Here is an 18,409-nt window from a genome sequence, read left to right as displayed (position 1 = left end):
AGTATAAAAACCTCAAGGGTCAACCCCCACTGCGCTGGCAGCACCCCCAGGTCGCCAGGCACAAAGCACCAAGCGATCCTCAGCAAAGAGGGAGAGTACCCCACCAGACTCACCACCCACAAAAATAGGCACCTGCAGCCACCAGGAGAATCTGCACTACATGTGCGGTGATCAGGAAGTAAATTCATCCAGAAGTCCGCACCAGGGGATGAGGGGCTTCAACCGCCGAAAATTGGCAACCATAGGGATCCACCCCCACGTCATGGCCGCCGCTATTTCCAATGGCAAACCACAAGAAAACGGCCGCCGGACTACACAAACATGGCCACCGTGTATAGAAACACACAGGCTACAACAAAATGGCGGCACAACGAGACTTACAGGGACCCAGGAGGGAGACCAGGCCTCAAGGACAGATGCAGGCAGGACAGGGGGCCCTCGCAGGAGCCCCTACCAGGTACAACCCCCCTCGCACAATCGATCGTACGGTTGCTGGTGGCGCACCGCCCCCGGCCCCCATCGCCAGTTAGCGCCCTGTCCCCATCCCAGGAATGTGGCCAGACCACCCAAACAGCCCCAGCGTGGAGAGGGGAGGGGCAGGATGAGAGGCTTGGCAAAAGGGGTGGATGCCTGCGGGAAGGAGGGGAACCCGGGGGTCCCAAAGAGGGGCCCACGTCAACTCGAAAACCCTCCAGGGGGAGAGGGGGGACAGCTACTCACTATACCAGGAACCAGACGGGCACTGCCCCAGATAGAACCCCTCTCCATTGAAATGGGGTTGCTGTCGGCCAGGAGGAACTCTGCATCTCGGGCCGAAACCTGGTCGTATACAACCTCGTGAGGCATTTAACACTCAGGCCAGCCCTGTCCAGTGGGGCTATGTCGCGGCTGACCTAGTGCAGAGCTGTGGTCTGCGCGTGCTTGCTGGCAAGACTGAGGTGACCACTGGATCTAGATTACCCATTCCGTCGCCCTATTTTCTATCTAATAAATTTTGCCAGGACCAAAGATTCCAGCAAGGGCTTACTCCTGACAAGGCGGAAAAAAACTGAGTGATTATAGCAGAGAGAGGGAGTATACCCCCTGGGACTGCCCATGGGTGTAGCCAGAATTTTTCTGCCTAGTGTCCTACTCCTGAAGGGGGCAGTATAACCCAATGGTTATGAATATTAGGAGCTGTGTCCGTCAATAAACGAAAGAGCAAAAACATTTTTGCCCAGAGTTGAGCTTTAAATGGCTAAAATACCAAAACAAAGTTGCAACATCTTCATTCATAAATACCCAGTCAATTGATGGAGTTTAGAAATATAATAATAAAGTAGTTATACTTACAGAACATTACATTCTGAATGATTTGTATACTATAATTAAAACATACAGTAACATGGGGTTGTCAAAAGACTGACAAATAGAAAAGGAGTACTGTTTGTAGGCCTAGGTAACAGAGGGGTGGTAATCATACAGGAAGCTATTATTAAGAGGCTGAATTGTGGAAGACTTGCACTTGCCTTTAAAAAGCATGTTTCTATATATTAGTATATCTCTATATGTCAGTATAAGTTATATGCATTATGCTTTACCTGTGCAAAATATAACTTTAACTTCTTTCCATTGAAGTCAGATTCATGCAACTCAATTCTCGCTCTAGCTGCAGCTTCTGGGTTGCTGAAATTTAGTCTAACTCTTCTAAAGCTTTTGAACAGCTGAAAGGAGACCTCATTGTCATAGATAGTGAAGAGAGCTTTGAATCTTTCCTGTAAGGAAACAAAGAAACTGGGAATTAAATTACTTTCTTTAAAATAGCAGCATAAAAAAAACTCTAGTCTGGCATGTACTTTCTTTGCAATGGCTGTGGAGTGAGTATGCAGTCTATGAAAACCTGGGGGAGGGTTAGGGTAACAACAAAGGTTTATGTGCCAATGTAATGATACAGGAAATTAGCATTTGTGGTGTGTGCTACATTAAATAGCCAGATAGACCTATTTTAGGTTTTTTTGCCTCACCCACGTCAGTATTTGTTTCAGAGTCAAACAGAAACTGGCACAGGGTCCTCTCCTAAAGGATTGCAGCAGTTTTCAGTATATAGGTCAGGCCTATATGAACCTTCTGCAAACAACTCACACTACTCTCTATACTTGTGCAGTGAACCCACCTCCTCTCTCCCTCACTCAACTTAGCAGGGAGGTAAGGTAGTGGAGGGTGGTTTGAAGCATGCAGCTCCATCTGAACTGGTCTGTGCTGTGTCTGCAACAGACACAGCATAGAACAGGGAGCAGATTACTGGGCTTGCACCCCCAGAGCAGATATTCACTATGCACAACTCTTTATTAATAAAAAAAAAAAAAAAAAAAAAACAGAGCAGATCAAAGGAATTGACTAACAGTGATTTTTAGACCTAAAGTATATTCAGAAGGAGAAGTGGTCATATTCAGGAACAAATATTTTGTGCTTACTGATATATCACTCACAGATATGGGGACCTCATTAACAGTAAGTCACACGAAAAGCATGATACCTATATAAGGTGTAAACCATGCAAGATCAAGTGTGAGAATGATTACAAACTTTAAAAGTTTGCCATAGCTTTTTCACTATCACAATATCAAACGCATTCACAGAACATGAGGCTACATTACAGGCATCCTCAGCAATGTCCTTAGGCATACTGCACGGGAAGTTTCATCTTTGTTGATAAACTGTAGATCAAAACTACCGAAAGAAATCGTATTACAATAGAACAGACAGAGTGGGAAATTTGTCTTTGACACTCTCTAGAATTCTAGCGTGCCTCCACGTGAAAAATGCCGGTGCAGGTGACAGATTCATGTACCTTTTGTAAACAGGTATATGAATTTGGGGCAAGCATTGAGTGTGGAGGTGCACTGAGGTCACATTGTCCATACAAACCCTCAGATCTCAGTGCAACTGCACTCTCTCCCTGTCGCTGCAGTTGTCACACAGCGCAGTAGCGGAAAGTTTTGTATCTGGGTGGAGCCTGATCAATATTTACAGTTGCTCCCATCAGATCAGCTCCCTTTGTGACTGACAGAAGGAAGTGATCAGATCCTTAGCAAACAGACAGCTTGCTAGTGGCTATAGAATCTGACCACTGCCTGCTATCAATCACAAGGAGAGAGCACACCTGACGGAGAACAAGTGTCTTGGCTTCCCCATCAGGCTCACTGCAGAATCACTGGTTGCTAGGAAGCTGTCAGTTTTACCAACCAGAGACAAGAAGGGGGAAAGGGTAGCAAAAATGCCGCACTGCTACAGGGACAGCCACTCTTGTCACTGTATGCCAACTAAGTGTTGGTCTTTATTACCACCAGTTTCGTTATCGGTGAACTGGACACAATTATTTTTGAATTTGGTGCATTAATAGCTCCTCTTAGTAAAAGTGACACTATTAAGAACTACCTGAAACAACCAAAAGTCAATAAAATAACTAAAATGGGTGGCAGGAATTTTTAAAACTGGCGCAGGCCATATTAACCACTTCCCCACCAGGCCTATTTCGGACACTTCTTGTTTACAAGTTAAAATCAGTATTTTTTCCTTGAAAACTACTTAGAACCCCCAAACATTATATATATTTTTTTAGCAAAGACTCTGGAGAATAAAATGGCGGTCATTGCAATATTTTTTGTCACGCGGTATTTGCGCAGCGGTCTTTAAAACGCCATTTTTTTGGGAAAAATTAAATTTCACTGCATTTAAAAAATACTACACTGTAAAGTTAGCCCATTTTTTTTGTATATTGTGAAAGATGATGTCACGCCGAGTAAATAGATACCCAACATGTTACGGTTTAAAATTGCACCCCCCGTGGGATGGCGACCATTTCTGGCATTCATCGGGACTCCATCCAGCCGCGGAAGCGCCGGCTGGGTGCTCGGGGCTCCCGGTGGGACGGGAGCCCCGGTAAAAGCCGCGGAAGGCGGCGGGAGGGGGGGGGATGTCCCCTCCTGCCCCCCCTGGTAACGATCGAGCGGCTCCCGAGCCGCATCGATCGGTACCGACGGAAAGCCGACCGTCGGCTTCAAACAACGGTACCGGGATGATGCCTCTAGCTAGAGGCATCATCCCGGTATACCCCCGCAAAGTTTAGGACGTCATATGACGTCCACCCAGGGGGAAGTGGTTAATGGCGCAGGCCATAGCACCAGAAAAGTGTTGATGAGGATTTTTGATTTACCCCAGAAACCCTATAACCGATGGTAAAATGTGGACACAGCTGACATATAGTAAGCCTAGTACGGATCTTTTTTTTCAACAAAACTTGAATGTGTTTAACTTTAAGAGTCGGTTCACACTAGGTCGCTCCCTCGTGGTCCATTGACCACTACAGGACCCGTTCTAATAGGAGCGACAGAAGTCGCTCCGACTTAGAAAAAGGGTCCTGTACTACTTCGGGGCGACCTCGCAGCGACTTGCATAGACTTCCATTATGTGAAGTCCCTGCTGGTCGCTCCGAAGTCGTGGTGCATGGTAATGCACAAATCGCCCCCGAAGTGGTAAGGAGTCGTGTCGCCTCAGTGTGAACCAGCTCTTAAAGTACAAGCTGTTTTATTAGTTTATTTATTGTACATTCAAAACACAACAAATGGGTCTTACATACCTTCTGATCATCCACCTCAAAGACGGACTCATGAACGCTACATGCAAACAGAGATGTCGGAAGGTCACTAAAATCCATTAGTTCTTCAAGATCATCATCGTTTTCTCCAAAAATCATCTCTTCTTCCTCCTCTTCTTGGTCACTGCTGTATATATCGGAACTTTCATTCCACGCTTTCATGGTGTCTCTCAGCATCGTTACTGCTTGCTAACTCCTTAGATTCTCTTTGTGATCAAAATAATCTGTAAAACATTACCAAATTGATACAAATTACTTCTAACACAAAAATTAAAAGTACACCCGACCACAAATTGTAAACTAGATCAGGGGTTCTACCTCAATGATCTCCCCATTGATTCCAGGTCCCACGTCAAGGGGTTACTCTCCTGCATTGTGACGTCACCTCCCTGCATCTCCATCTCATCCAATTAGAGATGGCTTTGCATTCATTCAGAAAATGCAAAACATTCTCTGAATGGCACCCACGTCAAGAGGCTGGCCATTTGTAATCACAATTCATCAGGCCGGCCACTCAGCACGGGACCCAGAAGCAAGTGGAGATCACTGAAGCAGCAGTGTCTACTTTAATGATTTCCAGCTTCCCAGGGCATAAGCCAGACATGATTATATATATATATATATATATATATATATATATATATATATATATATACACACACACACACAGTATCTCACAAAAGTGTGTACACCCCCCTCACATTTTTGTAAAGATTTTATTATATCTTTTCATGTGACAATACTGAAGAAATGACACTTTGCTACAATGTTAAGTAGTGAGTGTACAGCTTGTATAACAGTGTAAATTTGCTTTACCCTTAAAATAACTCAACACACAGCCATTAATGTCTAAACCGCTGGCAACAAAAGTACACCCCTAAGTGAAAATGTCCAAATTGGGCCCAAAGTGTCAATATTTTGTGTGGCCACCATTATTTTCCAGCACTGCCTTAACCCTCTTGGGCATGAAGTTCACCAGAGATTCACAGGTTGCCACTGCAGTTCTCTTCCACTCCTCCATGACAACATCACGGAGCTGGTGGATATTAGAGACCTTGCGCTCCTCCCCCTTCTATTTGAGGATACCCCACAAATGCTCAATAAAGTTTAGGTATGGAGACATGCTTGGGCAGTTCATCACCTTTGCCTTTAGCTTCTTTAGCAAGGCAGATGTCATCTTGGAGGTGTATTTGGGGTTGTTATTTTGAAATACTGCCCTTCGGCCCAGTTTTCAAATGTAGGGGATCATGCTCTGCTTCAGTATGTCACAGTACATGTTGGCATTCATGGTTCCCTCAATGAACTGTAGCTTCCCAGTGGTGGCAGCACTCATGCAGCCCCAGACCATGACACTCCCACCACCATGCTTGACTGTAGACAAGACACACTTGTCTTTGTACTCCTCACCTGGTTGCCGCCACACACGTTTGACACCAACTGAACCAAATAAGTTTATCTTGGTCACATCAGACCACAGAACATGGTACCAGTAATTCAAGTCCATAATCTGCTTGTCTTCAGCAAACTGTTTACGGGCTTTCTTGTGCATCATTTTTAGAAGAGGCTTCCTTCTGGGATGACAGCCATGCAGACCAATTTGATGCAGTGTGCAGCGTATGGTCTAACACTGACAGGCTGACCCCCCCATCCCTTCAACCTCTGCAGCAATATTGGCAGCACTCATACATCTATTTCCCAAAGACAACCTCTGGATATGACGCTGAGCATGTGCACTCAACTCCTTTGGTCGACCATGGCGAGGCCTGTTCTGAGTGGTACCTGTCCTGTTGAACAGCTGTATAGTCTTGGCCCCCATGCTACAGCTCAGTTTCAGGGTCTTGGCAATCTTCTTATAGCCTAGGCCATCTTTATGTAGAGCATAAGATGCTTTATGTAGAGCAACAGTTGTTTGTTTCAGATCCTCAGAGAGTTCTTTGCCATAAGGAGCCATGTTGAACTTCCAGTGACCAGTAGGAGGGAGTGAGAGTGATAACATCAAATTTAACCCACATGCTCCCCATTCACACCTGGGACCTTGTAACTCTAACGAGTAACATGACATTGGGGAGGGAAAACGGCTAATTGGGCCCAATTTGGCCTTTTTAACTTAGGGGTGTACTCCCTTTTGTTGCCAGCAGTTTAGACATTAATGGCTGTGTGTTGAGTTATTTTGAGAGACAGCAGATGTACACTGTTATGCAAGCTGTACACTCACTACTTTACATTGTAGCAAAGTGTAATTTCTTCAGTGTTGTCACATGAAAAAATATAATAAAATATTTACAAAAATGTGAGGGGTGTACTCACTTTTGTGAGATACTGTATATATACAGTGGGGATCGAAAGTTTGGGCACCCTAGGTAGAAATTTGTATTAATGTGCATAAAGAAGCCAAGGAAAGATGGAAAAATCTCCAAAAGGCATCAAATTACAGATTAGACATTCTTATAATATGTCAACAAAAGTTAGATTTTATTTCCATCATTGACACTTTCAAAATTACAGAAAACAATGGCGTCTGCAAAAGTTTGGGCACCCTGCAGAATTTATAGCATGCACTACCCCTTTTGCAAGGCTGAGACCTGCCAGTGTCATGGATTGTTCTCAATCATCGTCTGGGAAGACCAGGTGATGTCAATCTCAAAGGTTTTAAATGCCCAGACTCATCTGACCTTGCCCCAACAATCAGCACAATGGGATCTTCTAAGCAGTTGTATCGAAAACTGAAACTGAAAATAGTTGACGCTCACAAAGCTGGAGAAGGCTATAAGAAGATAGCAAAGCATTTTCAGATGTCAATATCCTCTGTTGGGAATGTAATTAAGAAATGGCAGTCATCAGGAACAGTGGAAGTTAAAGCAAGATCTGGAAGACCAAGAAAAATATCAGACAGAACAGCTCGCAGGATTGTGAAAAAAACTATTCAAAACCCACGTTTGACTGCACGATCCCTCCAGAAAGATCCGGCAGACACTGGAGTTGTGGTACACTATTCCACTATAAAGAGATACTTGTACAAATATGGTCTTCATGGAAGAGTCATCAGAAGAAAACCTCTTCTACCGTCCTCAACACAAAAATCAGCGTTTGAACTTTGCAAATGAACATATAGACAAGCCTGATGCATTTTGGAAACAAGTTCTGTGGACCGATGAGGTTAAAATTTTACTTTTTGGCCGGAATGAGCAAAGGTACGTTTGGAGAAGAAGGGGCACAGAATATAATGAAAAGAACTTCTGTCCAACTGTTAAGCATGGGGGTGGATCAATCATGCTTTGGGGTTGTATTGCAGCCAGTGGCACAGGGAACATCTCACGAGTAGAAGGAAAAATGGATTCAATAAAATTTCAGCAAATTTTGGATAGTAACTTGATGCCATCTGTGAAAAAGCTGAAGTTAAAGAGAGGATGGCTTCTACAAATGGATAATGATAATAAACACACCTCGAAATCCACAGGGGATTACATCAAGAGGCGTAAACTGAAGGTTTTGCCATGGCCTTCACAATCTCCTGACCTCAACATAATTGAAAATCTATGGATAGACCTTAAAAGAGCAGTGCGTGACAGACAGCCCAGAAATCTCAAAGAACTGGAAGACTTTTGTAAGGAAGAATGGGCAAAGATACCTCAAACAAGAATTGAAAGACTCTTGGCTGGCTACAAAAAGCGTTTACAAGCTGTGATACTTGCCAAAGGGGGCAGTACAAGATATTAACTCTGCAGGGTGCCAGGGTGCCCAAACTTTTGCAGACGCCATTTTTTTGTTTTCTGTTATTTTGAAAGTGTAAATGATGGAAATAAAATCTAACTTTTGTTGACATATTATAAGAATGTCTAATCTGTAATTTGATGCCTTTTGGAGATTTTTCCATCTTTCCTTGGCTTCTCTATGCACATTAATACAATTTTTTACCTGGGGTGCCCGAACTTTCGATCCCCACTGTGTGTATATATATATATATATATATATATATATATATATATATATATATATATATATTATATACACCTATACACACACACACACACTCACTGGCCACTTCATTAGGTACACCTTGCTAGTACTGGGTTGGACCCCCTTTTTCCTTCAGAAAAGCCTTTTCCTTGTGGCATAGATTCAATTCAACAAGGTGTTGGAGACATTTCTCAGATATTTTGGTTCATATTGACATGAGAGCATCACGCAGTTGCTGCAGATTTGTCGGCTGCATGATGCAAATCTCTCGTTCCACCACATACCAAAGGTGCTCTATTGGATTGAGATCTGGTGACTGTGGAGGCCATTGGAGTACAGTGACCTCATTGTCATGTTCAAGAAACCAGTTTGAGATGATTTGAGCTTTGTGACTTGGTGCATTATCCTGCTGGAAGTAGCCATCAGAAGATGGGTACACTGTAGTCATAAAGGGATGGACGTAGTCAATGACAACACTCAGGCAGGCCGTTAAACAATGCTGAATTGGTACTAAGGAGCCCAAAGTAAGCCAAAAAATATCCCCCACACCATTACACCACCACCAGCCTGAACCATTGATACAAGGCAGGATGGATCCATGCTTTCATGTTGTTTACGCCAAATTCTGACCCTACCATCTGAATGTCGCAGCTGAAATCGAGACTCATCAGACCAGGCAATGTTTTTCCACATTTTTTTTTTTTTTTTTTGGTGAGCCTGTGCAAATTGTAACCTCAGTTTCTTGTTCTTAGTTGACAGGAGAGGCACCCGATGTGGTCTTCTGCTGCAGTAGCCCATCTGCTTTACCAAAAGAAAGCTCTAATTGTGGGAAAAAAGGGTAATACATGTTTTTAGGGTACAACGTCGCACAACCGCACAATTGCCAGTTATAACAAGGCCGTGCTGTATCGCAAAAAATGGCCTGGTTATTAAGGGGGTAAAACCTTCCAGAACTGAAGTGGTTAAACCCAGTATCTCCCTTCTATCAAATCTGGAGCAGTGCCATATTACACCCCTACCTTTCCCCCAAAAAACTCAAAGGTCCACATAGAGCAGGGGTCTGCAACCTTTAAGACAAAAAGAGCAACTTGGACCAGTTTCCGAAGGAAAAAAAAAAACTGGGAGCCGCAAAACAATTGCGACATTTAAAACAAATATAACACTGCATATATTGTTTCTTACCTTAATGCTATATACACCACACATACCCCCTTTGAATGTAGTGACCTTACAATGTAGTGACCAGCATACATGCCCCTTACAATGCAGAGACCAGCGTGCGTGCGTGCCCCCTTCAATGCTGTGTGTGCCCCCCCCCTGAGGCATCACTTCACTTACCACACACTGGTGCCTGGCGTGCTGCTGCTGCTGACGGGAGTCTGGACGGACGTCTTCTTCCTCCTCGACTAGACCTGCAGGCGCGCCGCTGCCCTCCTCTCTGACAGCAGGCGGGAAGGTGACGTCGGGACGGTGCGTGACTAACGCACGCACCGTCCCCCACGCGACGTCACAGCCAGTACAGCGCCACAGTGGGGAGTGTCGGGGCGCACAGTGCGCCTCCTCCCCGGAGCCGCGGTAAAGGTTCAAAAGAGCCGCATGCATAGCTATGTCCTCTTGCTGACTTTGAGAAAGAACACTTTACAATGACAGTGTGAGGTCATCCATACAAACTATATATTGTATGGATGAAAAGAGATGTCCAGTGGTTATTCTCCTACATTACGGCTATAATCATTTATTTTCGTGGAAGATCTGCACTTTCCTGCTCAGGAAACAGACAGGGTTTCTAATATGTCACAGAGCCATCTTGTGGTTAAAAGGAAGCATAGCCTAATGAAACGTGCCTAGGCCCTATGGCTACATTTATTTAATAGCAGTGTAACTGTGCATCATATAGTGGGGGCTGAAAGATTTTTTTTTTTCAGTGGGTCTTCTGCTGTTTACCAAGATGTGTTTCATCAGACCCCTTTACAAACAAGTTGTATATTGTTATTTAATAAACACATACACTATATTACCAAAAGTATTGGGACGCCTGCCTTTACATGCACATGAATTTTAATGGCATCCCAGTCTTAGTCCGTAGGGTTCTATATTAAGTTGGCCCACCCTTGCAGCTATAACAGCTTCAACTCTTCTATGAAGGCTGTGCACAAGGTTTAGGAGTGTGTCTATGGAAATGTTTCACAATTCTTCCAGAAGTGCCTTTGTGAGGTCAGGCACTGATGTTGGAGAGAAGGCCTGGCTCACAGTCTGCGCTCTAATTCATCCCAAAGGTGTTCTATGAGGTTGAGATCAGGACTCTGTGCAGGCCAGGCAAGTGCCTTCACTCCAAACTCACTCATCCATGTTTTTATGGACCTTGCTTTGTGCACAGGTGCGCAGTTATGTTTGAACAGGAAGGGGCCATCCCCACAAAGTTGGGAGTATGAAATTCTCCAAAATGTGTATGTAAGCTAACACCTTAAGGCTGCATTCACATGTCAGCGTATTGATTGCGGGCAGAATCACCGCGATTCCGCCCGCAATCCGGAAATCATTGCAAATCGCGGGACGCATGAGCGTTGGCCGTTAATTTGCAAAGGCACCCCAAACGCTGTGCGATGTTGCTGCGATTTTCGCCTGCCGAATCGCGGTAACATCGCGCAAAAAAATCGCGGGACGCATTACGCCCAAAAAAGTACAAGAGCTTCTTTGGAGCGTAATGCGTCCCACGATTTTTTTGCGCGATGTTACCGCGATTCGGCAGGCGGAAATCGCGGCAACATCGCACAGCGTTTGGGGTGCTATTGCAAATCACGGGCAACTGACATGCGTCCCGCGATTTGCAATGATTTCCGGATCGCGGGCGGAATCGCGGTGATTCTGCCCGCGATCAATACGCTGACATGTGAATGCAGCCTAAGAGTTCCCTTCACTGGAAGTAAAGGGCCCCGGCCCAACCCCTGAAAAACAACCCCACACCATAATCCCCCCTCCACCAAATGATTTGGACCAATGCACTTACTATTAACCCCAACCCCACCCCAGTCCTTTTTCACCTTGTCCAATTAAAGAACGCCTTGTGTTTTTTGCAAAAGATACAAATGTTCTCGGAGTGGTGAAGGTGTACATGATGCAGACAAATTTCTGCATCTCCAGCCTCCCATCTAATGTGACACCTGGATAATTACATGTAACTAAAGCTGGCTTTACACTATACAATTTTCTTTTCCATTCTTCCTTTAGATTTCCCAAAACCATATACTAAACATTTTCAATTTGTATACAGTCAGGCAGGCCCTTGCACTACATAGCTAAAGGTAACTCTAAAGGAAATTGAATAAGAAAATTGTAAAAATGTATGGCCAGCCTACGGTGCCCCCCCGTAACATTTACCCCCTTTCATGACCAGGCCATTTTTTGTGATACGGCACTGTGTTATTTTAACTGACAATTGCGCGGTCATGCAATGACGTACCCAAATAAAATTTATGTCCCTTTTTTCCCCTTAAATAGAAATTTCTTTTGGTGGTATTTAATTACCTCTGGGGTTTTTATTTTTTGCCCTATAAACAAAAACAGACCGACGATTTTGAAAAATAAAACATATCCAATAAAAAAAAAAAAATAGAAAAAAATAAAATGTCTTCATTAATTTAGGCCAATATGTATTCTGCTACATACATTTTCATTAAAAAAATCCTAATACAAATGTACCTTTTGTATCACTCTCCTTCTTAGATTGTAAGCTCCAACAAGCAGGGCACTCAGATTCCTCCTGTAATTAATTGTATTGTAGCTGTACTGTCTGCTCTAATGTTGTAAAGCCCCACGCAAACTGCTGGTGCTATATAAATCCTGTATTACAATAATTATAAGCGTATATTTACTGGTTTGCACAAAAGTTATAGTGTCTACAAACTATGGGATATTTTTATATTAGTAATGGTGGCAATCAGCGACTTATAGCAGGACTGTGATATTGTGGCGCACAATCGGACACTAACTGACACTTTTTTGGGACCAGTGACACCAATACAGTGATCAGTGCTAAAAAATATGCACGATCACAGTACTAATGACACTAGCTGGGAACATTAGGGGCAATCAAAGGGTTAAATGTGTGCCTAGCTAGTGATTTTGTATAGTGCGGGAGGAGCATTTACTACAGGAAGGCATGAATCCATGTTTCTGCTTTGCAGGAACACAGGATCAGTGGGTGCCAGCGGACATCGAATCCACCATACCCGCCGATTAGCTCCCGCTGTGGGAGCGGGCACGCCCTCTACTTGGAAGTGTTGGTTTACATACTAGGTACATGATCTGGCACACCAGTGCCACTTTACCACCGTATTTGTAAGTTATACAGTCGACAAGTGGTTAAAGACAAAGTTTAGTTATATATATATTTTTTTAAATAAATTAGCGAAATGGATGTTACTTACATTTAATGTGAAGTGTCCCTTGTGCTGGTGTTGGCTACTTACATTTAATGTGAAGTGTCCCTTGTGCTGATGTTGGCTATCAAAATGGAAATCTGAAGACCTCTGTCCCCTTCCCATACTCTGCAGCCATAAACTTCTAGTGCTGCAGAGGTAATAGCAGCTCTGGACCTGTGACTCTCACTCATCAAAATTGAATGAAAAGTGCTCTATGAATGTAAAACGAGCAAATAAATAACAGGTCCACCTCCCTCCATTCATAGATCGCTTTTCATTCCTAGAAGCTATAGTATGGCTTCTATGAATGGAGGAAGAAGGTGAAAAAGGCAGGCACAGTCGGCAATCGAGTGCCTGTCACAGGTCAAGTGCTTGTTTTAAGCCCCACAGCACCAGAAGATCAAGGCATCCGGATCCTGATCCGAGCGGCTGCCCAAATGTTTACCGAACACAGGAGGTCTCTCGTTCAGCATGGGTGCCAATCACACTTTGCTTTTTCTCAAATAATGCAAAGTGTTCTCTGATTGAGACAAGGTGAAGAGTGTGATGTCACTTCTCTACCTCCTATCAGAGAACACTTTGTATTCATTGGAAAAAGACATAATTGTGGCACCGGACCCAGAACACAGTGGCAATGAGTTTAGTAATGTTGCCTTTAATAATTATTTCCAGTTTCTACAAGGATCCGAGAGGTATGTCACATACAGTACTGTGCAGAAGTTTTAGGCGGGCGTTGAAGAAATGCTGTAAAGTAATCACGCTTACGAAAATATATTATTTCAATTGTTTATTTTTTAACAATTTAAAAATTGCAATGTGAGCAAACAGAAGAAAAATCTAAATCAAATCAGTATTTGGTGGGACTACCCTTTGGCTTAAAACCAACACCAATTCTTACAAGTGCACACTTTGTACACTTGCACAAAGTCAGGGATTTTGTAGGATTAGAGTCAGGTGTATGAATAACCAATTATACCACGCAGGTGTTAAATGATCATTTATTTCATATTTTAGGTTGAAACCGTTATTAACTGAAACAGAAATAGAAACAGCTGTGTAGAAGGCTTTAATCCTGGGTGAGGAACCGTCAAACTCTGCTACTAAGGAGAGCTTGCGGAAGACAGTTTCATGTCACAGCTCATACCCCATGGCAAGACTGAGCACAGCAACAAGACACAAGTTAGTTATACTACATCAGCAAGGTCTCTCCCAGGTAAAGATTTCAAAGCAGAGCGGGGTTTCAAGATGTGCTGTTCAAGCTCCTTTGAAGAAGCACAAAGAAACGGGCAATGGTGAGGATCATAGACGCAGTGCTTGGCCAAGGAAATTTGCTGCAGATAAAAGACACATCATGCTTACTTCCCTTCCATGTTGGAAGATGTCCAACAGTGTCATCAGCACAGGAATGGAAGAAACCAGTGGGACCTAGGTACACCCATCTACTGCCTGGCAATCGAAGAATTATGGCCAAAAATCCATGACTCCGATGTGGACTCAACTACGCATGATAACAGTAGTAACCACCTTCGTTTCTTGGGGTTACTTTGAATTATATCTCAATAAATATTTGGTTTTATTCCTACATATAGGTCTTATATCTTGTGGGTGCTAAAAAAGCCCCCCCCCCCCTTCTTCCCCTTTGTGGGTTTTAGTTATGCATGAAAACATAGGAACTGGGTGCAGAGAAATGGCAGCAGAATGTGAAATATTTGGAGGAAGCAGGTGGCAGTTTGTTTGCCAAAGGACTTGAGAGCGGTACAATAATGAGTGTCTGCAGGCAAAAGTTAATCATGGTGGAGGTTCCTTGCAAATATGGGGCTGTATTTCTACAAATGGAGTTGGAGATTTGGTCAGGATCAATGCTGAGACATACAGGCAGATACTTATCCATTATGCCATACAAACAGGGAGATGTGTAACTGGCCCCAATTTTATTCTGCAACAGGACACCGACCCCAAACAAACAGCCAATGTCATTAAGAACTATCTTCAGCATAAAAAAAGAACAAGGAGTCCTGGAAGTGATGGTTTGGCCTCCACAGAGCCTTGATCTCAACATCATGGAGTCTGCCTGGGATTACATGAAGAGACAGACGGATCAGGGGGTAATGATGGGCTCAGGCATGTTCAGATTGTACCAGCCAGGAAGCTGTCACTTCACAGCGCCATTTATAGGCAGCATGTGCAGCTGTGGGCCAGGAAATGCCTCACTGGCTATGATTGGCGGGGTGCAGTGACGGCTTCCTGGCAGGTAACTGTGTGCAAGTGTACCTAGAAGAGTTGATGCTGGCTTGAAGGCAAAGGGGTGTCACACCAAATATGGATTTGAATTTCTCTTCTGGTCATTTACTTTCCATTTTGTTAATTGATAAAAATAAAACTATGTGGTGTGCAGTGACGGATTACTGGCAGGTAGGATGCGAACATGCCTGACCACATCCCTAGATCTAAGGCAGCCTACATCTACAGAAGATCTCGGAGTCGGTTGTCGGAAGCATCATACTAACAAGCCGAAAATCGGCAGATCGGTCGTCGGATGAAAATTCCCGGCCAAATTTCGACTCGTGTGTACGGGCCTTAAAGCGGAGTTCCGGCCACAAAAACAAAATTTCAATGACCATCCCCCCGGGACAGTCAGGGCTAGTACTTTCCACAATGGCTAGCCTCTGATCTGTCCCGGGTCGCACTTACCTGCAAGAAGAAATACTCACTTTTAAAATTTCTTCTCCAGCGTTGCCATCTCGGATGTGGGCAGCTGAAGCCAGCGCGATCCTCTTCTGCGTCCTCTTCCGTGTCTTCTCCCAGAATGCCCTGCACTGGCCCCTCTCGTCACTTCTGGTGCGGTGCTGCATTCCTCCACAGCTTCTGGGCATGCCCAGAAGCTGTTTAGCAGGGAATGCGGCATCGCACCGGAAGTGATGAGCGGGGCCAGTGCAGGCGCATTGATTCCTGGGAGCGATGACGTTCAGCTCCCAGGAATCATTGCAAGCCGGAAGTGACGGCGCGGGCTGCGGCCGCCGGGGGAGGAAGTGGAAATAGGTGAGTATTTCTTTCTACAATAACAAGGTAAGTAAAAAAAAAATATATAAAAATCCTAACTATCCATTTCCTTTTCAGGTGAAGAAAAGCAAGCGGATGGCCACAAAATCGATTAGGTCGCTTTAAGGCAGCCTACGTCCACAGAAGATCCGTGGTTCTCCAAGATGTTTAGAACAACCTACCTGCTGAGTTCCTTCAAGAATTGGTTTGTAAGTACCTAGAAGAATTGATGCTGGTTTAACGGCAAAGGGTTGTCACACCAAATATGAATTTAAATTTATCTTCAGTTCATTTACTTTCCATTTTGTTACTTGATAAAAATAAAAACTATGAGCACTTCTATTTCTGAACAAATTTACAGCATTTTCACACCTGCCTAAAACTTCTGCACAGCGGTGTACTTATTGGTCCAGATTGGTAAAAATCACCATACCTAAACTTTCGCTTGATTAAAGTATCAAAAGTTACCAAAATTAAATTACAGCAGCAACCAAGTACTTTATGATTACTCTAAAAGGATATGAATTCCCTAAGTCATAAAAAAATGTAAAACAGTAAACTCAAATATAATCAGGATTTAAAAATATGACCTGCAATGTACCTTGGCAGTGCATAATTAGCTGCAGGCAAGGGCAGACTGGAGTGCAAATATTAGGAGAAGCACTAATGATGGATAAAGTGCTGACTAGAACTTCAGTCACAGATTGTGCATGAATATAGAACTGAATTAGTATCCCCCCTTAATACATACACCTCAGCATTACCACACTGAATTACACAGCATGTCAACGCAAAAATAAACAAGCCAATAACATGAAGACAGCATCCAGGACAAGCCAGCCACTTAGAGTCAGCCTGCACACATTCAGGGGAGAAGAAGCAGGGAGTAAACACCTACCTGGAGTACATGATCCCTCACAGCTGCCAAAGATACAGCTGATGATCGCAATCATCACATCCCGGGAACCAGAAGTGATGTCACAGGGCATGCGTTCCAAACACCGGAAGTGCTCTAAGCATGCATTCCAAGTACAGGAACTGCTCTACCTGCGCCAAATAAAAAAAAAAAAGAAAAAGAAAATTAAGATAGAAGAATTGCAGCATGCGAGGGATGAGGCAGTAGAGCAAAACACGTTATGCAATAATGAAAACTGTTCTGAAAAAATATATGTATAAAGTGTGTGATACTGACATCTAATGGTGAAAAAGTGACGCTGCAAGTAAATGCCTGATAAACAACTATCAATAACATTTGCTTTGAAATACTGCAGCTTTCTGTCATCTCTTTGTAGAAGCACTGGGGGAAGAATGGGCAGCACTAGAAGCTAGAAGGGCCTCCTTCACGCCATACTCATTGCTCCCAACTGTCCCTGATTTCAAACGACTGTCCCTGATTTGGAACAAAGTCCCTCTGTCTCTCTTTCGTCCCCATTTGTCCCTCACTTTGGTCTGATCTATATACATAGCTCCCAACGGTCCCTGATTTAGAGGGACTGTCCCTGATTTGGAACAAAAATCCCTCTGTCTCTCTTTCCTCCTCATATGTCCCTCATTTCGGTCTGATCTATATACATAGCTTCCAACTGTCCCTGATTTCAAAGGACTGTCCCTGATTTGGAACAAAGTCCCTCTGTCAAAGGACTGTCCCCGATTTCAAAGGACTGTCCCTGATTTGGAACAAAGTCCCTCTGTCAAAGGACTGTCCCTGATTTGGAACAAAGTCCCTTTGTCTCTCTTTCCTCCTCATTTGTCCCTCATTTTGGTCTGATCTATAGACATGGCTTCAAACTGTCCCTGATTTGGAGGGACTGTCCCTGATTTGGAACAAAGTCCCTCTGCCTCTCTTTCCTCCTCATTTGTCCCTCATTTTGGTCTGATCTATATACAGCTTCCAACTGTCCCTGATTTCAAAGGACTGTCTCTGATTTGGAGGGACTGTCCCTGATTTGGAACAAAGTCCCTCTGTCAAAGAACTGTCAAAGGACTGTCCCTGATTTTAAAGGACTGTCCCTGATTTGGAACAAAGTCCCTCTGTCAAAGGACTGTCCCTGATTTCAAAGGACTGTCCCTGATTTGGAACAAAGTCCCTTTGTCTCTCTTTCCTCCTCATTTGTCCCTCATTTTGGTCTGATCTATATACATAGCTTCTAACTGTCCGTGATTTGGAGGGACTGTCCCTGATTTGGAACAAAGTCCTTCTGCCTCTCTTTCCTCCTCATTTGTCCCTCATTTTGGTCTGATCTGTATACATAGCTTCCAACTGTCCCTGATTTGGAACGAAGTCCCCTTGTTCCTCTTTCTTCCTCATTTTGGTCTGATCTATATAGTTGTATATAAAATGCACTATTTATCTTTC

The 18,409-nt window shown here is 43.8% G+C and overlaps 1 protein-coding gene across 1 annotated transcript in view; it reads right to left on the bottom strand.

Moving 5' to 3' along the window:
* Positions 1-17,065, bottom strand: part of RCAN3 (RCAN family member 3) — a 57,727-nt gene extending 40,662 nt beyond the window's left edge. The window contains exons 1-3 of the mRNA XM_082244546.1: positions 16,952-17,065; positions 4,619-4,860; positions 1,581-1,754 (exon numbers count right to left, since the gene is read on the bottom strand). Of these exons, the coding sequence (XP_082100672.1) occupies positions 1,581-1,754; positions 4,619-4,813 (369 nt within the window). The 5' untranslated portion in view covers positions 4,814-4,860; positions 16,952-17,065. The remainder of the gene's footprint in view (positions 1-1,580; positions 1,755-4,618; positions 4,861-16,951) is intronic.
* Positions 17,066-18,409: the final 1,344 nt, after the last annotated feature.

This window comes from Pelophylax lessonae (assembly GCF_965119305.1).
Source record: "Pelophylax lessonae genome assembly, chromosome: 2".
Classification (NCBI taxonomy): domain Eukaryota; kingdom Metazoa; phylum Chordata; class Amphibia; order Anura; family Ranidae; genus Pelophylax; species Pelophylax lessonae.
Note: the sequence above shows the minus strand (reverse complement) of the source record. Positions and strands in the feature narration are given on the sequence as shown.